The 27,349-nt window shown below is 44.7% G+C and overlaps 1 protein-coding gene across 1 annotated transcript in view; it reads right to left on the reverse strand.

Annotated features, from left to right (window-relative positions):
* Window positions 1-421: 421 nt before the first annotated feature.
* LOC106594483 (glucagon receptor) overlaps window positions 422-27,349 on the reverse strand; it is a 278,714-nt gene continuing 251,786 nt past the window's right edge. Inside the window, exons 11-14 of the mRNA XM_045719694.2 lie at window positions 13,797-13,885; window positions 12,926-13,070; window positions 6,284-6,325; window positions 422-6,024 (exon numbers count right to left, since the gene is read on the reverse strand). Coding sequence (XP_045575650.2) covers window positions 5,584-6,024; window positions 6,284-6,325; window positions 12,926-13,070; window positions 13,797-13,885 — 717 coding nt within the window. The 3' untranslated portion in view covers window positions 422-5,583. The remainder of the gene's footprint in view (window positions 6,025-6,283; window positions 6,326-12,925; window positions 13,071-13,796; window positions 13,886-27,349) is intronic.

Genomic DNA, 27,349 nt, shown 5'->3' on the forward strand with positions numbered 1-27,349 from the left:
TTCTACAGTGATGTTTCTATATCATGTTGGGGATTCTACAGTGATGTTTCTGTATCATGTTGGGGATTCTACAGTGATGTTTCTATATCATGTTGGGGATTCTACTGTGATGTTTCTGTATCATGTTGGGGATTCTACAGTGATGTTTCTATATCATGTTGGGGATTCTACAGTGATGTTTCTATATCATGTTGGGGATTCTACAGTGATGTTTCTGTATCATGTTGGGGATTCTACTGTGATGTTTCTGTATCATGTTGGGGATTCTACAGTGATGCTTCTATATCATTTTGGGGATTCTACAGTCATGTTTCTATATCATGTTGGGGATTCTACAGTTATGTTTCTGTATCATGTTGGGGATTCTACAGTAACATGCAGTAGCATCAGTGGAGGTAGAGAAGACACAGAATTGCTGCTCTTTGTCTTTAAGTTTTTTTCTATTTCATTTAATTTGCACAGAAGGTAAAATGTGTGATTTCATGCGTGCTGGCTCCGTATGTGATCTACATGCAAAGGGGGATGAAATAGACTGAGCGTAATGTAGCTGCTGACCTCAATGTACTTTGTGAAGCCAATTTTACTGGATCCTAGAAGACTCTGGTTTATGGCATGTACAACAACCAATGGGAATGCTCTATTTCAACACAGTAACCAATGAGACTAACTCAATGAGAATTCTGACTTGGGGTGTATCTCGTGAAGCCACAGTTCCTGCAGTCAATGGAACAGCTCCGTCAAACACACAGCAGCCGATGGTACAGCTCTACTGCAAAACTGAGGCCAATGGAATTGCTCTGCTGCAACACACACAGCAGCCAATGGGACAGATCTGCTGCAACACAACAGCCAATGGAATTGCTCTGCTGCAACACACACAGCAGCCAATGGAACTGCTCTGTTGCAATACAACAGCCAACAGAACTGCTCTGCTGCAACACAACAGCCAATGGAATTGCTCTGCTGCAACACACCAGCCAATGGAATTGCTCTGCTGCAACACAACAGCCAATGGAATTGCTCTGCTGCAACACAACAGCCAATGGAACTGCTCTGCTGCAACACAACAGCCAATGGAAGTGCTCTGTTGCAACACAACAGCCAACGGAACTGCTCTGCTGCAACACAACAGCCAATGGAATTGCTCTGCTGCAACACAACAGCCAATGGAATTGCTCTGTTGCAACACAACAGCCAACAGAACTGCTCTGCTGCAACACAACAGCCAATGGAATTGCTCTGCTGCAACACAACAACCAATGGAACTGCTCTGTTGCAATACAACAACCAATGGAATTGCTCTGCTGCAACACAACAACCAATGGAATTGCTCTGTTGCAACACAACATCAGCTGAGGAAGTTCTAGAGCAGGGGATGATTCCTCCTATATCTTCTCCTGTAACTCCTGTAACTCCCACCTCTCTGGACCCAGGGCATATCTGCCAGTACACACACCACACACACCACACACACCACACACACCACACACACACATATATAAGACAAACAAACAAATCATTTGAATGTCATTAACATAAAATGATTGACATATTTAGCAATTATAAATTAACATTGTGAAAATAGCCTTACAAAGTCATGTTGAGTTGAGTTATTCCTGTCAATTGTTTGGTAAAAAAAGAATCCATCCCCCTTCTCACAAAGACGTCCTGTTCCAGAAAAGCTGTGTAAAATGAGAACCATCTTGTGAACTCTTGTGCTCCTGTCATCACAGTCACAGGATTTGATTATGGTGTGATGTATGTTTTTTCTGATTGGTTTATATACCATCACACCTCAGCAAATTGAGACTCGATTTTGTTCTTATATATGGTGTCCATATTAGGACAGCCTCAGCAGGACTTGAGACTGAGGTGTTCCTAATATGGACACCTTACTTCCGTTATGTATCAGTCAGCGTTTGCACTGATTGCTGATTGGCTCTCAGCCGTGGTATATCAGACCGTATACCACGGGTATGACGCAACATTTATTTTTACTGCTCTAATTATGTTGGTAACCAGTTTATAATAGAAATAAGGTACCTCAGGGGTTTGTGGTATATGGCCAATGTACCACGGTACCTCAGGGGTTTGTGGTATATGGCCAATGTACCACGGCTAAGGGCTGTATCCAGCACAGGAGGTTGGTGGCACCTTCATTTGGTAATGGCTGTGGTAATGGCTGGAGTGGAATAGGTGGGATGGTATCAAACACATGGTTAAAAGCCATTCCATTTGCTCCATTCCAGGCGTTATTATGAGCCGTTCTCCCCTCAGCAGCCTCTGCGTTGCGTTGTGACTAAGAACAGCCCGTAGCCGTGGTATAATGGCCGTATACCACACCTCCTCAGGCCTTATTGCTTCATTATATAATGACTCCGTAGTTTGAATAGGTAATACCATGGTGACCTGAAACCATTGAAATAGTATTTGTTTTCTTTCCAACACTGACCACGTCATTGAGTCTGTCTGGAGTGCAAGATGGACAGGGTTTGCCATATTCAGACCATTTCATTGGTCCCACCGTGCCAGGCAAGCTCAATGAAGCACAACCTAAAGAATATGAAATAAATGAAATAATATTTGAACCCATGTCTACTCTGTACTCCCTATGTGGACTTGATATAGGTCTTATATCCCCATAGAGTAGGGTCATTCACTCAGTAGGGGGAGGCGGTGAGGGAAAACATACTGTAACTGAATGCAGTGACCTCATGTGACATACAGCTCTGGAAAGCTTGATGATACTGTTTACCATTGGCTCAAACCCATTACAGATTATTATATTAACATTCATTTGCATGCACGGCAAAAAGGCTATTTTAAACATGACGACAAAAACACATTTTCTTGAAGAGTTGAACAGAGAGAGCTGCTGGATTCGTGTAAATGCCAGATGGGCTGGCCCCTCTTCAGCCCAGTGGGCCTGTCTAAATCAGGGGGGTTTCTACACAATAATAATGATGTGTCTAATAATGGGGGAACACATTAGATATACCCAGGCCTATTCCTGGTCCCAGTCCAGTCCTGCATTATTAACATGTACAATATATAGTATTTCTAACAGACTTGGGTAGCCAGACTGAATGAAGAAAACCACTGTCTTTTCTTCTACTTTCTGATCCCATCTTCTAAAAAACATTTCAGAAAAATAAAACACTTGTCACGATTACAACACTAACAACTCACAAGTCGAATATGAAGTCAGATTTTCCAGGTCGTAACCTTTTGTGTTTGGGAAGAAAAAAAAATATTCTGAAATTGGTGGCTTTACATGAATGTATAGAATGTGATGATAATCAACAGTATCACACTCATCATCATTATCTTCATCATCACCACCATCATCATCATCATCATCATCACCATCATTATCTTCATCATCATCATGATCATCACCATCACCATCATTATCTTCATCATCGTCATCATTTTCTTCATCTTCATCTTCACCATCATCAACATCATCACCACCATCATCAACCCTCATCATCATCACCATCATCATCATCACCACCACCAACATCATCATCACCATCAACATTATTATCACTAGCTGGATCCGTTATCTGTGTCAGCCCCGTTATCTGTGTCAGCCCCGTTATCTGTGTCAGCCCCTGGATTCGTAGAAAGTCTCTTGTACCTTTATGGTAAAAGAAGCAGCTGCCATGTTGTCAGGGGTCCCAGAGCCATACATCCAGAGAGTTGGGCCAACTTTTACAATGTTCAATATTGTTCTAATTATAGACATAGCACTGTTTTGAATATCCTCAATGTATTGGGTCGCTAACATGGCTGCCATACTTTAAATACATGGTTTTCATGGGTCCTGTCCTGGTCCTCAGGTCAGGTAAGGGGGCCACTATGGGGGTAGAACCCAGCGGTGGTGACCTTACACTGGGGTCAACTCTACAGGAACGCTGCCTCTGTCCGAGTCCCAAATAGCACTATATAGGGAATAGGGTGCAATTGGGGAAGCAACCTATCTCTCTGGTCCTATACAAACTCAGGTTGAACTGATCTACAACTCTCTATCTCTCCCTCTCCCCCTCTCTCCCTCTCCCCCTCTCTCTCTCTCCCCTCTCTCTCTCTCTCCCCCCTCTCTCTCTCACCTCTCTCTCTCCCCTCTCACTCTCCCCCCCCCCCCTCTCTCACTCTCTCGCTCTCTCTCTCTCGCTCGCTCTCTCTGTCGTCATCCAACCAGAATGGACAGCAAGGTCAAGGGGGTATCTCATCAAAAGCTTTACAAAGAACTATGAAGGGTATGAATATGTATTCATGTATTGGTGTTGTTTGTTCTATCATGATTTCCTCTGTTTTTCTGGTAGTCCTGGTAGTCCTGGTAGTCCTGGTAGTCCTGGTAGTCCTGGTAGTCATGGTAGTCATGGTAGTCATGGTAGTCCTGGTAGTCATGGTAGTCATGGTAGTCATGTGGCCTGTTTTTTGTTGGTGTTGTTTGAATGTCCAGTTCATTCTTCCTGTACTGTCTCCAGTACCAGAAAACACATCACAATTTAACACAACAACAACAATAACAATAACAACAACAACAACAACAACAACATATACCAGAGGCTAAAGCTAAGACCCTGTATTTAGCAACTTGAGGTTTCTGGGTATTATTTTACACATTTAGCTTTGGAAGTTGTTTTTATTCTTCTCCGTTTTGGCTTTGTGAACATGCAGCAGTGAGTTCTGCAGCAGCAGTGAGTCCTGCAGCAGCAGTGAGTCCTGCAGCAGCAGTGAGTCCTGCAGCAGCAGTGAGTCCTGCAGCAGCAGTGAGTCCTGCAGCAGCAGTGAGTCCTGCAGCAGTGAGTCCATGCTGTGTGTCTGACTGTCTGTTGAAGAGAAAACACATATCAATCCATGTAGCTCGCAGGACATCCACTGTCATAGGACGACAGAGGGGTTCAACATGGGAGGCCTGGTCTGGGTCAGAGGGTTCCAACATGGGAGGTCTGGTCTGGGTCAGAGGGGTCCAACATGGGAGGTCTGGGTCAGAGGGGTCCAACATGGGAGGTCTGGTCTGGGTCAGAGGGTTCCAACATGGGAGGTCTGGGTCAGAGGGTTCCAACATGGGAGGTCTGGTCTGGGTCAGAGGGGTCCAACATGGGAGGTCTGGTCTGGGTCAGAGGGTTCCAACATGGGAGGTCTGGGTCAGAGGGGTCCAACATGGGAGGTCTGGTCTGGGTCAGAGGGTTCCAACATGGGAGGTCTAGCTTGTCCTATGTTTCTCTCATTTGGCTGTGGATTGGAGAGGGACGAGTAGGTGTCTCTCTCCTACTAACACTGTTTCAGGGTGACGATACGAACATTGAGACACACACTGGTCCTGGGTCTGTCAAGGCCATCTCGCTCATTAACATTGGTCCAGGGTGACGGCCATTGAGAAACACACCTCTCCTGAAACACACTGCCCAGCTCCAGAGTGTTACCAGGGTGTTACGTCATTAATCTTCCCCGTCCTCTCCAGTCTCTGCTGTAGTTACCAGGGTGTTACGTCATTAATCTTCCCCGTCCTCTCCAGTCTCTGCTGTAGTTACCAGGGTGTTACGTTATTAATCTTCCCCGTCCTCTCCAGTCTCAGAGGTGGCTCTCTGCATTTCCTCTAGGAGCCTCGTAACACTCTGACACCCTGTTCGTCAAGCAGATATCATCCATATTATCCTCTATCAGTGTGTGACTACAGCTGATGGTGCCCTCACGTGGTAGGGAGGGAAACTGCATGGACGACCCCGTGTTCTTCCTGCTCCGCCCCATGCCATTCTGACAGCTCACTACCAGGAGGTGCTTCTCCTCTGGGGAGCAGCCTGGGCCCTGGCCAGGGGGAGCAGGGGAGGAGGTGGTGATGTCAGGGAGGTGGGGGTGGAGGAGCAGGGAGGAGGGGTGCAAGGGGTCGTGACCCAGCAGGCTGCTGCTCTTAGTGTTGAGGTGGGGCGTCTGGCTATAGGTGTGGCGGTACTCCTCCTCTATGTTACGACCCAGCTTCCAACGCTTCCACTTCTTCAGGATCTCTGACTGGACCTTGGGGAGGAGAGGGGGAGAGGTAGAGAGGGGGAGAGGGAGAGGGGGATAGAGGGAGAGAGAGAGAGAGAGAGAGAGAGAGAGAGACAGAGATGTATGTGTGATGTTCACGTTAAATTGAGAGTTGTTCAGGTAAATGTGAGACCAAGTTTAGTGGATAAGAGCTAGGACAAGAGAAGAGAAACAGAGAGGATACATCCTCCATGAAAGATGTATGAAAGAGGGAGAAAGAGAAGAATAGGAGGAGAAGAGGTCTTACCTCTTTGTTGACAAAGCAGTATAAGATAGCTACCAGCAGACCCTGTAGAAACACCAAGTTCTGAGTCAACACACACGACCATTATCAAATGTGACACATTCAGTGTATTCGGAAAGTATTCAGACCCCTTGACTTTTTCCACATTTTGTTACGTTACAGCCTTATTCTAAAATGGATTAAATGAATAAAACAATCATCATCAATCTACACATAATACCCCATAATGACAAAGCGAAAACAGTTTTTAGAAATGTTTACAAATAAGAAAAATAAGAAACTGAAATATGACATTTACATAATTATTCAGACCCTTTCACTATGAGACTAGAAATTGAGCTCAGGTGCATCTTGTTTCCATTGATCATCCTTGAGACGTTTCTACAACTTGATTGGAGTCCAGATGTGGTAAATTAGATTGATTGGACATGATTTGGAAAGTCACACACCTGTCTATATAAGGTCCCACAGCTGACAGTGCATGTCAGAGTAAAAACCAAGCCATGAGGTCAAAGGAGTTGTCCGTGGAGCTCCAAGACAGGATTGTGTCGAGGCACAAATCTGGGGAAGGGTACCAAGAAAATGTCCCCAGAAACACAGTGGCCTCTATCATTCTTAAATGGAAGAAGTTTGGAACCACCAAGAATCTTCCTAGAGCTGGCCACCCGGCCAAACTGAGCAATCGGGGAAGAAGGGCCTTGGTCAGGGAGGTGACCAAGAACCCGATGGTCACTTTGACAGAGCTCCAGAGTTCCTCTATGGTGATGGGAGAACCTTCTAGAAGGAAAACCATCTTTGCAGCACCACCAATCAGGCCTTTATGTTAGAGTGGCCAGACTGAAGCCACTCCTCAGTGAAAGGCACATGACAGCCCGCTTCAAGTTTGCCCAAAGGCACCTAAAGGATTCTCTGGTCTGATGAAACCAAGATTAAACTCTTTGGCCTGAATGCCAAGCATCACATCTGGAGGAAACATGGCACCATCACTATGGTCTCTCTCTCTCTCTCTCTCACTCCCTCTATCTTTCTCTGTGTTTTTTTTCAGATGTACAGGACTGTTAGAGTCACTGTTCATTTTCTCTCTGTGCTTCTCAATGTTTGTGTGTCTCTCTCTCGCTCTGTTTCTCTCAGATGTAGGGGTGTTAGTGTCACTGTCACAACTCAATACTGGACACAGGCTTCTACTGTGTGATCTCTGACTGAGACTTGAGTACGGCTCCAGAGAATACAGAATCCTTCTTACTTTCAGACAGGATACTCTCTGTATGTACATGTTACACAAATACATTTACCTTCACAATGTAACAGAGGACGGAAAGCTGTGTTCTGTGTCTCGGGCTGTACAGTCGTGGCCAAAAGTTTTGAGAATGACACAAATATTAATTTCCACAAAGTTTGCTGCTTCAGTGTCTTTAGATATTTTTGTCAGATGTTACTATGGAATACTGAAGTATATTTAGAAGCATTTCATAAGTGTCAAAGGCTTTTATTGACAATTACATGAAGTTGATGCAAAGAGTGAATATTTGTAGTGTTGACCCTTCTTTTTCAAGACCTCTGCAACCCGCCTTGGCATGTTGTCAATTAACTTCTGGGACACATCCTGACTGATGGCAGCCCATTCTTGCATAATCAATGCTTGGAGTTTGTCAGAATTTGTGGGTTTTTGTTTGTCCACCCACCTCTTGAGGATTGACCACAAGTTCTCAATGGGATTAAGGTCTGGGGAGTTTCCTGGCCATGGACCCAAAATATGGATGTTTTGTTCCCCGAGCCACTTAGTTATCACTTTTGCCTTATGGCAAAGTGCTCCATCATGCTGGAAAAGGCATTGTTCGTTACCAAACTGTTCCTGGATGGTTGGGAGAAGTTGCTCTCGGAGGATGTGTTGGTACCATTCTTTATTCATGGCTGTGTTCTTAGGCAAAATTGTGAGTGAGCCCACTCCCTTGGCTGACAAGCAACCCCACACATGAAAGGTCTCAGGATGCTTTACTGTTGGCATGACAAAGGACTGATGGTAGCGCTCACCTTGTCTTCTCCGTACAAGCTTTTTTCTGGATGCCCCAAACAATCGGAAAGGGGATTCATCAGAGAAAATGACTTTACCCCAGTCCTCAGCAGTCCAATCCCTGTACCTTTTGCAGAATATCAGTCTGTCCTTGATGTTTTTCCTGTAGCGAACCTGCTTCTTTGCTGCCCTTCTTGACACCAAAAGTCTTCGCCTCACTGTGCGTGCAGATGCACTCACACCTGCCTGCTGCCATTCCTGAGCAATCTTACAGGCAGCAATATCCTTGCCTGTGAAGCCCTTTTTGTGCAAAGCAATGATGAAGGCACGTGTTTCCTTGCAGGTAACCATGTTTGACAGAGGAAGCACAATGATTCCAAGCACCACTCCCCTTTTGAAGCTTCCAGTCTGTTATTCGAACTCAATCAGCATGACAGAGTGATCTCCAGCCTTGTCCTTGTCAACACTCACACCTGTGTTAACGAGATAATCACTCACATGATGTCAGCTGGTCTTTTTGTGGCAGGGCTGAAATGCAGTGAAAATGTTTTTTGGGGATTCAGTTCATTTGCATGGCAAAGAGGGACTTTGCAATTAATTGCAATTCATCTGATCACTCTTTATAACATTCTGGAGTATATGCAAATTGCCATCATACAAACTGAGGCAGCAGACTTTGTGAAAATTAGTATTTGTGTCATTCTCAAAACTTTTGGCCACGACTGTACATGATGAAAGGCAGTTTGGGTCTTGTCTGTAGCATAGAGCTGTATTTGGGTGGCTAAAGGGGTCTTGTCTGTAGCATAAAGCTGTCTGGGTGGTAAAGAGGTCTTGTCTGTAGCATAGAGCTGTCTGGTTGGTAAAGGGGTCTTGTCTGTAGCATAAAGCTGTCTGGGTGGTAAAGAGGTCTTGTCTGTAGCATAGAGCTGTCTGGTTGGTAAAGGGGTCTTGTCAGCAGCATAGAGCTGTATATGGGTGGCTAAAGAGGTCTTGTCAGCAGCATAGAGCTGTATTTGGGTGGCTAAAGGGGTCTTGTCTGTAGCATAGAGCTGTCTTTGGGTGGCTAAAGCGGTCTTGTCTGTAGCATAGAGCTGTCTTTGGGTGGCTAAAGGGGTCTTGTCTGTAGCATAAAGCTGTCTGGGTGGCTAAAGGGGTCTTGTCTGTAGCATAGAGCTGTCTGGGTGGTAAAGGGGTCTTGTCTGTAGCATAGAGCTGTCTGGGTGGTAAAGAGGTCTTGTCTGTAGCATAAAGCTGTCTGGGTGGCTAAAGAGGTCTTGTCTGTAGCATAAAGCTGTCTGGGTGGCTAAAGGGGTCTTGTCTGTAGCATAAAGCTGTCTGGGTGGCTAAAGGGGTCTTGTCTGTAGCATAAAGCTGTCTGGGTGGCTAAAGGGGTCTTGTCTGTAGCATAAAGCTGTCTGGGTGGCTAAAGGGGTCTTGTCTGTAGCATAAAGCTGTCTTGGTAGAGCTGTTGTTAGTGATGTGATTATTGTGGCAGATGTTTGTGTAGATAGCACATGTTATGGTAAGGTTTTCAATATATCACAAACTGTTTTTGCATATTGGTTTGTTGTATCTTTGTTGCTTTCTCTCCAGCTCTCTCACTCTCTCTCCATCTCTCTTTCTGGGTCTTACTCTCTTTGAGTATCTTGTTTCTGTCTCTGTGTCTCTCTCTCCCCCCCTCTCCACCTCCCAATTCCCCTATCTCTCTCTCTCTCTCTCTCTCTCTCTCTCTCTCTCTCTCTCTCTCTCTCTCTCTCTCTCTCTCCGCTCCCATAATAACATGGAACACCCTTTGGATGGGGAGAAGACTGAGAGAGAAGACTGAGAGACAAGACTGAGAGACAAGACTGAGAGACAAGACTGAGAGACAAGACTGAGAGACAAGACTGAGAGACAAGACTGAGAGAGAAGACTGAGAGACAAGACTGAGAGACAAGACTGAGAGACAAGACTGAGAGACAAGACTGAGAGACAAGACTGAGAGACAAGACTGAGAGACAAGACTGAGAGACAAGACTGAGAGAGAAGACTGAGAGAGAAGACTGAGAGAGAAGACTGAGAGAGAAGACTGAGAGAGGAGAGTAATTCACTGAATAAGAAGGGCATGTGGTGCTCAAAGACTCTAAATGTAAACTCTGTCACTGTCCTGATCACTCTTGGGCTGCATCCCAAACAGCACCCTATTCATCAGTGCACTAGTTTGACCAGAGGCCATATATGGGGAGAGGTTAGTAGTGGGAGTAGTGCACTATATTGGGAATAGGGCTCTGGTCTAAAGTAGTGCACTATATAGGCAATAGGGTGCCAACTAGGATATATAGCCAGGCCTGACGCCATCAAAATACCAAGGGTAGCTAGCTACTACCACATTGGGTTGGGAGATGAGGAATTCATAATGCAACGCCTTCTGAATGAAGAGAGTAGACCGAATCACTCAGAGTAGAAGAACCGAATCACTCAGAGTAGAAGGACTGAATCACTCGGAGTAGAAGGACCGAATCACTCAGAGTAGAAGGACCGAATCACTCAGAGTAGAAGGACCGAATCACTCGGAGTAGAAGGACCGAATCCAGTGGTGTGGGGGCTGTGCTTTGGCAAAGTGGGTGGGGTTATATCCTGCCTGTTTGGCCCTGTCCGGGGGTATCATCGGATGGGGCCACAGTGTCTCCTGACCCCTCCTGTCTCAGCCTCCAGTATTTATGCTGCAGTAGTTTATGTGTTGGGGGGCTAGGGTCAGTCTGTTACATCTGGAGTATTTCTCTTGTCTTATCCGGTGTCCTGTGTGAATTTAAATATGCTCTCTCTAATTCTCTCTTTCTTTCTTTCTTTCTTTCTTTCTTTCTTTCTTTCTTTCTTTCTTTCTTTCTTTCTTTCTTTCTTTCTTTCTTTCTTTCTTTCTTTCTTTCTTTCTTTCTCTCAGAGGACCTGAGCCCTAGGACCATGCCTCAGGACTACCTGGCATGATGACTCCTTGCTGTCCCCAGTCCACCTGGCCGTGCTGCTGCTCCAGTTTCAACTGTTCTGCCTGCGGCTATGGAACCCTGATCTGTTCACCGGATGTGCTACCTGTCCCAGACCTGCTGTCCCAGACCTGCTGGAACCCTGACCTGTTCACCGGACGTGCTACCTGTCCCAGACCTGCTGTTTTCAACTCTCTAGAGACAGCAGGAGCGGTAGAGATACTCTCAAAGATCGGCTATGAAAAAGCCAACTGACACTTACTCTTGAGTTGCTGACTTGTTGCACCCTCGACAACTACTATGATTATTATTATTTGACCATGCTGGTCATTTATGAACATTTTAACATCTTGGCCATGTTCTGTTATAATCTCCGCCCCGGCACAGCCAGAAGAGGACTGGCCACCCCTCATAACCTGGTTCCTCTCTAGGTTTCTTCCTAGGTTTTGGCCTTTCTAGGGAGTTTTTCCTAGTCACCGTGCTTCTACACCTGCATTGCTTGCTGTTTGGGGTTTTAGACTGGGTTTCTGTACAGCACTTTGAGATATCAGCTGATGTAAGAAGGGCTATATAAATACTATATAAAAAGATTTGATTTGATTTGAATCACTCGGAGTAGAAGGACCGAATCACTCGGAGTAGAAGGACCGAATCACTCGGAGTAGAAGGACCGAATCACTCGGAGTAGAAGGACCGAATCACTCGGAGTAGAAGGACCGAATCACTCGGAGTAGAAGGACCGAATCACTCGGAGTAGAAGGACCGAATCACTCAGAGTAGAAGGACCGAATCACTCAGAGTAGAAGGACCGAATCACTCAGAGTAGAAGGACCGAATCACTCAGAGTAGAAGGACCGAATCACTCAGAGTAGAAGGACCGAATCACTCAGAGTAGAAGGACCGAATCACTCAGAGTAGAAGGACCGAATCACTCAGAGTAGAAGGACCGAATCACTCAGAGTAGAAGGACCGAATCACTCAGAGTAGAAGGACCGAATCACTCAGAGTAGAAGGACCGAATCACTCAGAGTAGAAGGACCGAATCACTCAGAGTAGAAGGACCGAATCACTCAGAGTAGAAGGACCGAATCACTCAGAGTAGAAGGACCGAATCACTCAGAGTAGAAGGACCGAATCACTCAGAGTAGGCATATAGTGCTCCAAGACTCATAATGACATGGTGCACACACACACACACACACACACACACACACACACACACACACACACACACACACACACACACACACACACACACACACACACACACACACACACACACACAGAGAGAGAGACTCTAAATGACTCTGAGACTAGAGGCAGTAGTTCACAGATGGCATTCAAGCTACTGAGGGTATTCACATTCACACAGAAGGCAGTAGCTGTTGTTAGATTGTTGTTTGAGTCAAAGTTATTCTGTCCATGTGGTTATGAACCAGCTTGTGGATCTGCCCTCTTTTATAACTCAGTTTGAATAGTTACTGGACAAATGTTTTATCTAGATTTATCTTACGGTCAACACATCAAACTCCGTCCATGAGAGTAGGTCACGTACTGCTTGTGACTGCAGTATGTATGGTTAATGAATGTGTTATGAGGTCTCTATATTTAGGCACCCTTTAAGTGCGTCTGTGTGTGTGTGTGTGTGTCTGTGTGTGTGTGTGTGTGTCTGACCTGGAAAGAGGTGAAGAAGAGGTCGATGAAGAGTTTGGTGAGACGCAGGGCGATGGTGGCCTCGGTGGACTCATCTGTCACGAAGACAAACACCACCAAGTGGATCCCTAGTAGAGGGATCAGGGTTAGGGTAGACTTAGCCAACCTGGGAGAGAGAGAGGGAGGGGAGGGAAAGAAGAGGGGAGGGAAAGAGAGTGGAAGGAGAGAGAGAGAGAGGGAGAGGGGAGGGAGAGGGTGGGAGAGAGAGAGGGAGGGGAGAGGGGAGGGAGGGGAGGGAGGGAGAGGGGAGGGAGGGAGAGGGGAGGGAGAGAGAGATGGGAGAGGGGAGGGAGAGAGAGAGAGGGGGAGGGGAGGGAAAGAGAAAGGGGGAGAGGGGGAGGGAGAGAGGGGGAGGAAGATGGGAGGGAGAGAGAGAGAGAGGGAGAGGGGAGGGAGAGAGCGAGAGAGAGAGAGGGAGAGGGGAGGAAGAGGGGAGGGAGAGAGAGAGAGGAGAGGGAGAGAGAGAGGGAGAGGGGAGGGAGGGGGGAGGGAGGGAGAGAGAGAGAGGGGGGAGGGGGGAGGGAGAGAGAGAGAGGAGAGGGGAGGGAGAGGGGAGGGAGAGAGACGGGAGGGAGAGGGGAGTGAGAGAGGGGGGAGAGGGGGAAGGAGGGAGAGAGAGAAGGTTAGAGAGATGCAGGGAGAGAGGGAGAGGGGGAGAGAGAGAGGAAGAGAGATGGGGAGAGTGAGAGGGAGAGAGAGAGAGCTGAGATTAGGTTGATGATATTATAAACAGAGGAAAGGGTTTGCATTGTGAAAGAAAGAAAGAAAGAAAGAAAGAAAGAAAGAAAGAAAGAAAGAAAGAAAGAAAGAAAGAAAGAAAGAAAGAGCTCACCGGAACTTGTAGTCGGAGTATCTCATCTGGTGAGCCCTCAGTTTGGACACCAGGATCTTTATTATGTGGATGAAGATCAGGAAGTTAATCTGTAAAGAACAGGAAGTCAGAAACAAGTGATGACTTGTCAACATGCAGAACAGAACAGTGGTGGGTTTGCAAAGAGCTCCGTAGCACTACATTCTTAGAACAAAATGTACTTTAAAAGGGTTATTTTTCTGTCCCCATAGCAGAACCCTTTTGAAGAACCATTTTTGGTTCCAGGTAGAACCCCTTTGAGTTCCATGTAGAACCCTTTCCACAGACGGTTGTACATGGAACCCAAAAGGGTTCTACCTGGAACCAAAAAGGGTTCAACCTGCAACCAAAAAGGGTTATCCTATGGGCACAGCCGAAGAACACTTATGGAACTTTTTTCTGAGTGTACATACTGTAAAATCATAGGGCGGCACACAATTGGCCCAGCATCATCCAGGTTACGGTTTGGCCAGGATAGGCCATCATTGTAAATAAGAATTTGTTCTTAACTGACTTGCCTTGTTAAATAAAGGTTAAATAAAAGAAATCCCAAACAATCTTAGGGCGGGAATCAATCTGATCGCGCTTTGTTGGTAAACGGTAAATGCTGCATATAAACGCTGTAAATTTGGTAAACGGTAAACGCTGCATATGTCAAACACTGATTTACCGCTAATGGGATTGAATCCAGACTTGGTTACAGACATGTTGTGCTGCAGTATAGTCAACTCATTTGCTCCTTGTCATGGCAAACATGTTTAAATAGGAGTCCAAACAGATCTAGGACCGTCAGGCTAGCATGTTGAGAGCTACGTGAACAGATACAACTATGTCCGCTGACGTTGACTCAAACGAGGGTCTTAAACCAAACAGACCGTGATAAAGAGGCGAGGGTCCTAAACCAAACAGACCGTGATAAAGAGGCGAGGGTCCTAAACCAAACAGACCGTGATAAAGAGGCGAGGGTCCTAAACCAAACAGACCGTGATAAAGAGGCGAGGGTCCTAAACCAAACAGACCGTGATAAAGAGGCGAGGGTCCTAAACCAAACAGCCCGTGATAAAGAGGTGAGGGTCCTAAACCAAACAGCCCGTGATAAAGAGGTGAGGGTCCTAAACCAAACAGCCCGTGATAAAGAGGTGAGGGTCCTAAACCAAACAGACCGGGATAAAGAGGTGAGGGAGTGGCGCTGTGTTGTCATGGGCTACGTTAAACAGCAAAGCAGGAACTGACCTCACCACCCCTGTCTCTGTGAATACTCAAACACAGGAATTCCTGTAAGGTACAGGAACTACAGCCACTTAGGAAGAGGATTGATGTTAGGAAAGTATGTCGACTCAACTCCGGGTGTCTGTCTGTGTATTTTATTTAACTAGGCAAGTCAGTTAAGAACAAATTCTTATTTACAATGACGGCCTATTCCGGCCAAACCCGGACGACGGTGGGCCAATTGTGCACCGCCCTATGGGACTCCCAATCACGGCCGGTTGTGATACATCCTGGAATCGAACCAGTGTCTGTAGTGACTCCTCTAGCACTGAGATCCAGTGCCTTAGACCGCTGTGCCACTCGGGCACACACAGGCGGTGTTCCAAATGACACACTGTTCCCTACAGAGTGAACTACTTTTGATTAGGACCCAGGGCTCTGGTTAATAAAAGCACTGTATATTGCAGCCTTTCTTAAAGTATGGGTCACGACGTGTCAGAGTAAATGTATCATTATTTCATTAATTACTGGAATTGATTTGGCCAAGTGCATCTGCGCTCTCAGTTTAGTGCGCTCTCTGCTTAGCAGCAGTCTCTGCTCAGTTTGGCAGCTGCACGAGTGTGAGGGAGATGCCTGTGTGCTTCGCGGTTTACTGGAAAAAAAATCTGCAGTTTTCTTGAACATCACTCCGCGACACACACGATGCAGCGCGTTGTTCAGGCAGTAGATGATGCGCTGTCAGCCACTGACATCTCACTCGCCATCACTCACCGCTGTCATGAAAAGGACTCATGCTAGCCACAAGTTCTGACTGAGCTCAATTGTAATGACATGAAACACATATACAGCGATGAGTTTCTCTCTCTTTTATACAAACTTATAACGAGGAGCGCCCACAATGTGTTTTGTGCAGGGAAGTGGTTAGTAATGAGTCTCTCATGACGAACAAATGAATAAAACGACAAGTCCTGACCAAACATCCACAGTATGACGATAAACCCAGGGAGTTCTTTCAGAACAGGGCAGAATGCTTCAGGAAACAGTGCTTCGACAGTGGAAAAGTAAGTCAGCTAGCAAGGCATTGTTGTTATTTTATAACAGGTGATGATCAGCAGAAATAAGGGAGTACTAACTAACTCTCGTAGTAGTTAGATGTGAGTTTCTCTTTCAAACAATCCCCTGGCCTTGTACACAGCTAATAGCAAACATTAGCCAAAGCTAGCTAGCTACTGACAGTGCAACCCTAGTAACAGTACAGATGAAGATGAAAAATGATCAGGTCTACTGTACATATTACTGTAGAAATGATCAGGCCTACTGTACATCTTACTGTAGAAATGATCAGGCCTACTGTACATCTCACTGTAGAAATGATCAGGCCTACTGTACATCTTACTGTAGAAATGATCAGGCCTACTGTACATCTTACTGTTGAAATGATCAGGCCTACTGTACATCTTACTGTAGAAATGATCAGGCCTACTGTACATCTCACTGTAGAAATGATCAGGTCTACTGTACATCTTACTGTAGAAATGATCAGGCCTACTGTACATCTTACTGTAGAAATGATTGTTGAAAACTAGTCTAGGTTCGAACTGTTGCTGTTAAAATACAAAAATTATTTTTATTCTTAACTTTCAACAATAATTTCTACAGTAAGATGTACAGGAGGCCTGATCATGTGTCATCTGTACTGTTACTTAGGGTTGCACGATCAAAAAGCCTGTGTGTGTTCTGTTATTCATCTGTGTGATGTGATCAATCAGTTTATTCCAGTTCAGAATGAAAATAATTTATTGTATTTTAACAGCAACAGTTACAACCTAGACAGATACGTAAGTGTGTTTTTAATGGGGGAAAATAAACATGAATATATATTTATATGAATATTTAATTTCATTGTTATTTGTGTTTGTCTATATTGCATTTGTTTTAGGCATATGTACCGATATTTAAGTATAGTTGCATATTTTCCAAAGCTTGGGTCCCAGGAAAACACAGAATTTCTCATTTGGGTCCCAGGCTGAAACAGTTTAAGAACCCTTGGTATAGTGGATGGGGTGCGATTTGGGATTCAGCCCTGATGTGATGGTTTAAGAACCCCTGGTATAGTGGATGGGGTGCCCTTTGGGATTCAGCCCTGATGTGATGGTTTAAGAACCCCTGGTATAGTGGATGGGGTGCCCTTTGGGATTCAGCCCTGATGTGATGGTTTAAGAACCCCTGGTATAGTGGATGGGGTGCCCTTTGGGATTCAGCCCTGATGTGACGGCCGCCGTGACGAATCTCACTCTTATATAAACCCATGTTCTGACCTTTCGTTAACACTACGGTCATGGCGGGGCAGCAGGGGGTAGAACTGGGTCAGGACTTCATCAAACTAAAGCACCCAAACGGATATGGAAGAAAGACTGACCCTTGAATGCTGACATACTATAGGCGATATGTTGACTTGGAGAGTCTGTCTGATATGACAACTGCCATGATGAATCTCACTCTTATATAAAGCCAGCCCAGCCCTTCCAGGAGTAGGCTACTAATAACTCAAGGGTCACATTGGAGTGGTAGGGGGTAGAGAAGTGGGGTCGGGATATCAAACCAAAACACCCCAAAATATACAGAGAAGGAATGCCGGAATGACTTACATTAGCTAGTATGGAGTCTGTCTGATGTATAGTTGCAAAATTCTGGTAACTTTCCCCATATCCCCTGTTTTGTTTTTCAAAAATCCTGGTTGGAAGATTCTTGGATTTCCTGCCAATCCCTGCCAGATTCTGGGAATCTTCCAATCAGGATTTCTGGGAATTTCAGGAAGTCCACCCAAACACTATCTTTTGGGATCTGTTTCATTAGTCCTTTGTTGACATAGTCCCAAAATGTTTTGCTTGTAACCAATCAAGTTTTCAAGATATGTACTGTAACTTTCAAAATACATAAATCATCCCCGTATGATACATTTTACATCATATGATGCTGCGTTTTGCGTCATATGATGCGGCGTTTTGCGTCATATGATGCTGCTTCATATGACGCAAAATGCATCATACAGGAATGATTTAAGTATTTTTTTCATTGAAGAAAAATCGGAATAATGCAAGAAATGTTCTGAGCAAATAATGTATGATATAACACAAACATTTTTATGATTAAAAACTCAAGTTGGCTAGGAGCTGTGAACAGGACAACCACATCTGTCGGCGCCATCTTGTATTCTGGGTAGAGAGAACAGACCCTTGAATGCCAACATTCTACTCATCACTCCAGGCTTGTTGTAGGATGACAACTTACTTTACTTCATAAACCCTTCAACACTGTCTTCATGTTTAAGGTCTGTGGTAGGAGATACCATTCCACACTGTCTTCATGTTTAAGGTCAGGGTCAGTGGTAGGAGATACCATTCCACACTGTCTTCATGTTTAAGGTCAGGGTCAGTGGTAGGAGATACCATTCCACACTGTCTTCATGTTTAAGGTCAGTGGTAGGAGATACCATTCCACACTGTCTTCATGTTTAAGGTCAGTCAGTGGTAGGAAATACCATTCCACACTGTCTTCATGTTTAAGGTCAGGGTCAGTGGTAGAAGATACCATTCCACACTGTCTTCATGTTTAAGGTCTGTGGTAGGAGATACCATTCCACACTGTCTTCATGTTTAAGGTCAGTGGTAGGAGATACCATTCCACACTGTCTTCATGTTTAAAGTCAGGGTCAGTGGTAGGAGATACCATTCCACACTGTCTTCATGTTTAAGGTCAGTGGTAGGAGATACCATTCCACACTGTCTTCATGTTTAAGGTCAGTGGTAGAAGATACCATTCCACACTGTCTTCATGTGTATGGTCAGTGATAGGAGATACCATTCCACACTGTCTTCATGTTTAAGGTCAGGGTCAGTGGTAGGAGATACCATTCCACACTGTCTTCATGTTTAAGGTCAGTGGTAGAAGATACCATTCCACACTGTCTTCATGTGTATGGTCAGTGGTAGGAGATACCATTCCACACTGTCTTCATGTTTAAGGTCAGGGTCAGTGGTAGGAGATACCATTCCACACTGTCTTCATGTTTAAGGTCAGGGTCAGTGGTAGGAGATACCATTCCACACTGTCTTCATGTTTAAGGTCAGTGGTAGGAGATACCATTCCACACTGTCTTCATGTTTAAGGTCAGTCAGTGGTAGGAAATACCATTCCACACTGTCTTCATGTTTAAGGTCAGGGTCAGTGGTAGAAGATACCATTCCACACTGTCTTCATGTTTAAGGTCTGTGGTAGGAGATACCATTCCACACTGTCTTCATGTTTAAGGTCAGTGGTAGGAGATACCATTCCACACTGTCTTCATGTTTAAAGTCAGGGTCAGTGGTAGGAGATACCATTCCACACTGTCTTCATGTTTAAGGTCAGTGGTAGGAGATACCATTCCACACTGTCTTCATGTTTAAGGTCAGTGGTAGAAGATACCATTCCACACTGTCTTAATGTGTATGGTCAGTGATAGGAGATACCATTCCACACTGTCTTCATGTTTAAGGTCAGGGTCAGTGGTAGGAGATACCATTCCACACTGTCTTCATGTTTAAGGTCAGTGGTAGAAGATACCATTCCACACTGTCTTCATGTGTATGGTCAGTGATAGGAGATACCATTCCACACTGTCTTCATGTTTAAGGTCAGGGTCAGTGGTAGGCGATACCATTCCACACTGTCTTCATGTTTAAGGTCAGTGGTAGAAGATACCATTCCACACTGTCTTCATGTTTAAGATCTGTGGTAGGAGATACCATTCCACACTGTCTTCAAGTTTAAGGTCAGGGTCAGTGGTAGGAGATACCATTCCACACTGTCTTCATGTTTAAGGTCAGGGTCAGTGGTAGGAAATACCATTCCACACTGTCTTCATGTGTATGGTCAGTGATAGGAGATACCATTCCACACTGTCTTCTTGTTTAAGGTCAGTGGTAGGAGATACCATTCCACACTGTCTTCTTGTTTAAGGTCAGTGGTAGGAGATACCATTCCACACTGTCTTCATGTTTAAGGTCAGTGGTAGGAGATACCATTCCACACTGTCTTCATGTTTAAGGTCAGGGTCAGTGGTAGGAGATACCATTCCACACTGTCTTCTTCTTTAAGGTCTGTGGTAGGAGATACCATTCCACACTGTCTTCATGTTTAAGGTCAGTGGTAGGAGATACCATTCCACATTGTCTTCATGTTTAAGGTCAGTGTCAGTGGTAGGAGATACCATTCCACACTGTCTTCTTCTTTAAGGTCTGTGGTAGGAGATACCATTCCACATTGTCTTCATGTTTAAGGTCTGTGGTAGGAGATACCATTCCACACTGTCTTCATGTTTAAGGTCAGTGGTAGGAGATACCATTCAACACTGTCTTCATGTTTAAGGTCTGTGGTAGGAGATACCATTCCACACTGTCTTCATGTTTAAGGTCAGGGTCAGTGGTAGGAGAGACCATTCCACACTGTCTTCATGTTTAAGGTCAGGGTCAGTGGTAGAAGATACCATTCCACAATGTCTTCATGTTTAAGGTCTGTGGTAGGAGATACCATTCCACACTGTCTTCATGTTTATGGTCAGTGGTAGGAGATACCATTCCACACTGTCTTCATGTTTAAAGTCAGGGTAAGTGGTAGGAGATACCATTCCACACTGTCTTCATGTTTAAGGTCAGTGGTAGGAGATACCATTCCACACTGTCTTCATGTTTAAGGTCAGTGGTAGAAGATACCATTCCACACTGTCTTCATGTGTATGGTCAGTGATAGGAGATACCATTCCACACTGTCTTCATGTTTAAGGTCATTGTCAGTGGTAGGAGATACCATTCCACACTGTCTTCATGTTTAAGGTCAGTGGTAGAAGATACCATTCCACACTGTCTTCATGTGTATGGTCAGTGATAGGAGATACCATTCCACACTGTCTTGTTCTTTAAGGTCTGTGGTAGGAGATACCATTCCACACTGTCTTCATGTTTAAGGTCAGTGGTAGGAGATACCATTCCACATTGTCTTCATGTTTAAGGTCAGGGTCAGTGGTAGGAGATACCATTCCACACTGTCTTCTTCTTTAAGGTCTGTGGTAGGAGATACCATTCCACACTGTCTTCATGTTTAAGGTCTGTGGTAGGAGATACCATTCCACACTGTCTTCATGTTTAAGGTCAGTGGTAGGAGATACCATTCAACACTGTCTTCATGTTTAAGGTCTGTGGTAGGAGATACCATTCCACACTGTCTTCATGTTTAAGGTCAGGGTCAGTGGTAGGAGAGACCATTCCACACTGTCTTCATGTTTAAGGTCAGGGTCAGTGGTAGGAGATACCATTCCACACTGTCTTCATGTTTAAGGTCAGTGGTAGGAGATACCATTCCACACTGTCTTCATGTTTAAGGTCAGAGTCAGTGGTAGGAAATACCATTCCACACTGTCTTCATGTTTAAGGTCAGGGTCAGTGGTAGAAGATACCATTCCACACTGTCTTCATGTTTAAGGTCTGTGGTAGGAGATACCATTCCACACTGTCTTCATGTTTAAGGTCAGTGGTAGGAGATACCATTCCACACTGTCTTCATGTTTAAAGTCAGGGTCAGTGGTAGGAGATACCATTCCACACTGTCTTCATGTTTAAGGTCAGTGGTAGGAGATACCATTCCACACTGTCTTCATGTTTAAGGTCAGTGGTAGAAGATACCATTCCACACTGTCTTCATGTGTATGGTCAGTGATAGGAGATACCATTCCACACTGTCTTCATGTTTAAGGTCAGGGTCAGTGGTAGGAGATACCATTCCACACTGTCTTCATGTTTAAGGTCAGTGGTAGAAGATACCATTCCACACTGTCTTCATGTGTATGGTCAGTGGTAGGAGATACCATTCCACACTGTCTTCATGTTTAAGGTCAGGGTCAGTGGTAGGAGATACCATTCCACACTGTCTTCATGTTTAAGGTCAGGGTCAGTGGTAGGAGATACCATTCCACACTGTCTTCATGTTTAAGGTCAGTGGTAGGAGATACCATTCCACACTGTCTTCATGTTTAAGGTCAGTCAGTGGTAGGAAATACCATTCCACACTGTCTTCATGTTTAAGGTCAGGGTCAGTGGTAGAAGATACCATTCCACACTGTCTTCATGTTTAAGGTCTGTGGTAGGAGATACCATTCCACACTGTCTTCATGTTTAAGGTCAGTGGTAGGAGATACCATTCCACACTGTCTTCATGTTTAAAGTCAGGGTCAGTGGTAGGAGATACCATTCCACACTGTCTTCATGTTTAAGGTCAGTGGTAGGAGATACCATTCCACACTGTCTTCATGTTTAAGGTCAGTGGTAGAAGATACCATTCCACACTGTCTTAATGTGTATGGTCAGTGATAGGAGATACCATTCCACACTGTCTTCATGTTTAAGGTCAGGGTCAGTGGTAGGAGATACCATTCCACACTGTCTTCATGTTTAAGGTCAGTGGTAGAAGATACCATTCCACACTGTCTTCATGTGTATGGTCAGTGATAGGAGATACCATTCCACACTGTCTTCATGTTTAAGGTCAGGGTCAGTGGTAGGCGATACCATTCCACACTGTCTTCATGTTTAAGGTCAGTGGTAGAAGATACCATTCCACACTGTCTTCATGTTTAAGATCTGTGGTAGGAGATACCATTCCACACTGTCTTCAAGTTTAAGGTCAGGGTCAGTGGTAGGAGATACCATTCCACACTGTCTTCATGTTTAAGGTCAGGGTCAGTGGTAGGAAATACCATTCCACACTGTCTTCATGTGTATGGTCAGTGATAGGAGATACCATTCCACACTGTCTTCTTGTTTAAGGTCAGTGGTAGGAGATACCATTCCACACTGTCTTCTTGTTTAAGGTCAGTGGTAGGAGATACCATTCCACACTGTCTTCATGTTTAAGGTCAGTGGTAGGAGATACCATTCCACACTGTCTTCATGTTTAAGGTCAGGGTCAGTGGTAGGAGATACCATTCCACACTGTCTTCTTCTTTAAGGTCTGTGGTAGGAGATACCATTCCACACTGTCTTCATGTTTAAGGTCAGTGGTAGGAGATACCATTCCACATTGTCTTCATGTTTAAGGTCAGTGTCAGTGGTAGGAGATACCATTCCACACTGTCTTCTTCTTTAAGGTCTGTGGTAGGAGATACCATTCCACATTGTCTTCATGTTTAAGGTCTGTGGTAGGAGATACCATTCCACACTGTCTTCATGTTTAAGGTCAGTGGTAGGAGATACCATTCAACACTGTCTTCATGTTTAAGGTCTGTGGTAGGAGATACCATTCCACACTGTCTTCATGTTTAAGGTCAGGGTCAGTGGTAGGAGAGACCATTCCACACTGTCTTCATGTTTAAGGTCAGGGTCAGTGGTAGAAGATACCATTCCACAATGTCTTCATGTTTAAGGTCTGTGGTAGGAGATACCATTCCACACTGTCTTCATGTTTATGGTCAGTGGTAGGAGATACCATTCCACACTGTCTTCATGTTTAAAGTCAGGGTAAGTGGTAGGAGATACCATTCCACACTGTCTTCATGTTTAAGGTCAGTGGTAGGAGATACCATTCCACACTGTCTTCATGTTTAAGGTCAGTGGTAGAAGATACCATTCCACACTGTCTTCATGTGTATGGTCAGTGATAGGAGATACCATTCCACACTGTCTTCATGTTTAAGGTCATTGTCAGTGGTAGGAGATACCATTCCACACTGTCTTCATGTTTAAGGTCAGTGGTAGAAGATACCATTCCACACTGTCTTCATGTGTATGGTCAGTGATAGGAGATACCATTCCACACTGTCTTGTTCTTTAAGGTCTGTGGTAGGAGATACCATTCCACACTGTCTTCATGTTTAAGGTCAGTGGTAGGAGATACCATTCCACATTGTCTTCATGTTTAAGGTCAGGGTCAGTGGTAGGAGATACCATTCCACACTGTCTTCTTCTTTAAGGTCTGTGGTAGGAGATACCATTCCACACTGTCTTCATGTTTAAGGTCTGTGGTAGGAGATACCATTCCACACTGTCTTCATGTTTAAGGTCAGTGGTAGGAGATACCATTCAACACTGTCTTCATGTTTAAGGTCTGTGGTAGGAGATACCATTCCACACTGTCTTCATGTTTAAGGTCAGGGTCAGTGGTAGGAGAGACCATTCCACACTGTCTTCATGTTTAAGGTCAGGGTCAGTGGTAGGAGATACCATTCCACACTGTCTTCATGTTTAAGGTCAGTGGTAGGAGATACCATTCCACACTGTCTTCATGTTTAAGGTCAGAGTCAGTGGTAGGAAATACCATTCCACACTGTCTTCATGTTTAAGGTCAGGGTCAGTGGTAGAAGATACCATTCCACACTGTCTTCATGTTTAAGGTCTGTGGTAGGAGATACCATTCCACACTGTCTTCATGTTTAAGGTCAGTGGTAGGAGATACCATTCCACACTGTCTTCATGTTTAAAGTCAGGGTCAGTGGTAGGAGATACCATTCCACACTGTCTTCATGTTTAAGGTCAGTGGTAGAAGATACCATTCCACACTGTCTTCATGTGTATGCTCAGTGATAGGAGATACCATTCCACACTGTCTTCATGTTTAAGGTCATTGTCAGTGGTAGGAGATACCATTCCACACTGTCTTCATGTTTAAGGTCAGTGGTAGAAGATACCATTCCACACTGTCTTCATGTGTATTGTCAGTGATAGGAGATACCATTCCACACTGTCTTCATGTTTAAGGTCAGGGTCAGTGGTAGGCGATAACATTCCACACTGTCTTCATGTTTAAGGTCAGTGGTAGAAGATACCATTCCACACTGTCTTCATGTTTAAGGTCTGTGGTAGGAGATACCATTCCACACTGTCTTCATGTTTAAGATCTGTGGTAGGAGATACCATTCCACACTGTCTTCATGTTTAAGGTCAGTGGTAGGAGATACCATACCACACTGTCTTCAAGTTTAAGGTCAGGGTCAGTGGTATGAGATACCATTCCAACCTGTCTTCATGTTTAAGGTCAGGGTCAGTGGTAGGAGATACCATTCCACACTGTCTTCATGTTTAAGGTCTGTGGTAGGAGATACCATTCCACACTGTCTTCATGTTTAAGCTCTGTGGTAGGAGATACCATTCCACACTGTCTTCATGTTTAAGGTCAGGGTCAGTGGTAGGAGATACCATTCCACAATGTCTTCATGTTTAAGGTCAGGGTCAGTGGTAGGAGATACCATTCCACACTGTCTTCATGTTTAAGGTCAGGGTCAGTGGTAGGAGATACCATTCCACACTGTCTTCATGTGTATGGTCAGTGATAGGAGATACCATTCCACACTGTCTTCTTGTTTAAGGTCAGTGGTAGGAGATACCATTCCACACTGTCTTCTTGTTTAAGGTCAGTGGTAGGAGATACCATTCCACACTGTCTTCATGTTTAAGGTCAGTGGTAGGAGATACCATTCCATGCTGTCTTCATGTTTAAGGTCAGGGTCAGTGGTAGGAGATACCATTCCACACTGTCTTCTTCTTTCAGGTCTGTGGTAGGAGATACCATTCCACACTTACTTCATGTTTAAGGTCTGTGGTAGGAGATACCATTCCACACTTTCTTCATGTTTAAGGTCAGTGGTAGGAGATACCATTCCACACTGTCTTCATGTTTAAGGTCAGTGGTAGGAGATACCATTCCACACTGTCTTCATGTTTAAGGTCAGAGTCAGTGGTAGGAGATACCATTCCACACTGTCTTCATGTTTAAGGTCAGTGGTACAAGATACCATTCCACACTGTCTTCATGTTTAAGGTCAGGGTCAGTGGTAGGAAATACCATTCCACACTGTCTTCATGTTTAAGGTCAGTGGTAGGAGATACCATTCCACACTGTCTTCATGTTTAAGATCTGTGGTAGGAGATACCATTCCACACTGTCTTCATGTTTAAGGTCAGTGGTAGGAGATACCATTCCACACTGTCTTCATGTTTAAGGTCAGTGGTAGGAGATACCATTCCACACTGTCTTCTTCTTTAAGGTCAGTGGTAGGAGATACCATTCCACACTGTCTTCTTCTTTAAGGTCTGTGGTAGGAGATACCATTCCACACTGTCTTCATGTTTAAGGTCAGTGGTAGAAGATACCATTCCACACTGTCTTCATGTTTAAGGTCAGGGTCAGTGGTAGGAAATACCATTCCACACTGTCTTCATGTTTAAGTTCAGTGGTAGGAGATACCATTCCACACTGTCTTCATGTTTAAGATCTGTGGTAGGAGATACCATTCCACACTGTCTTCATGTTTAAGGTCAGTGGTAGGAGATACCATTCCACACTGTCTTCATGTTTAAGATCTGTGGTAGGAGATACCATTCCACACTGTCTTCATGTTTAAGGTCAGTGGTAGGTGATACCATTCCACTGTCTTCATGTTTAAGGTCAGTGGTAGGAGATACCATTCAACACTGTCTTCATGTTTAAGGTCAGTGGTAGGAGAGACCATTCCACACTGTCTTCATGTTTAAGGTCAGTGGTAGAAGATACCATTCCACACTGTCTTCATGTGTATGGTCAGTGATAGGAGATACCATTCCACACTGTCTTCATGTTTAAGGTCAGGGTCAGTGGTAGGAGAGACCATTCCACACTGTCTTCATGTTTAAGATCTGTGGTAGGAGATACCATTCCACACTGTCTTCATGTTTAAGGTCAGTGGTAGGAGATACCATTCCACACTGTCTTCATGTTTAAGGTCAGTGGTAGGAGATACCATTCCACACTGTCTTCTTCTTTAAGGTCTGTGGTAGGAGATACCATTCCACACTGTCTTCATGTTTAAGGTCTGTGGTAGGAGGTACCATTCCACACTGTCTTCATGTTTAAGGTCAGTGGTAGGAGATACCATTCCACACTGTCTTCATGTTTAAGGTCAGGGTCAGTGGTAGGAGAGACCATTCCACACTGTCTTCATGTTTAAGGTCAGTGGTAGAAGATACCATTCCACACTGTCTTCATGTGTATGGTCAGTGATAGGAGATACCATTCCACACTGTCTTCATGTTTCAGGTCAGTGGTAGGAGATACCATTCCACACTGTCTTCATGTTTAAGGTCAGGGTCAGTGGTAGGAGAGACCATTCCACACTGTCTTCATGTTTAAGGTCAGTGGTAGGAGATACCATTCCACACTGTCTTCATGTTTAAGGTCAGTGGTAGGAGATACCATTCCACACTGTCTTCATGTTTAAGGTCAGGGTCAGTGGTAGGAGATACCATTCCACAATGTCTTCATGT

Source organism: Salmo salar, chromosome 06 (assembly GCF_965601325.2).
Source record: "Salmo salar chromosome 06, fSalSal1, whole genome shotgun sequence".
NCBI lineage: Eukaryota > Metazoa > Chordata > Actinopteri > Salmoniformes > Salmonidae > Salmo > Salmo salar.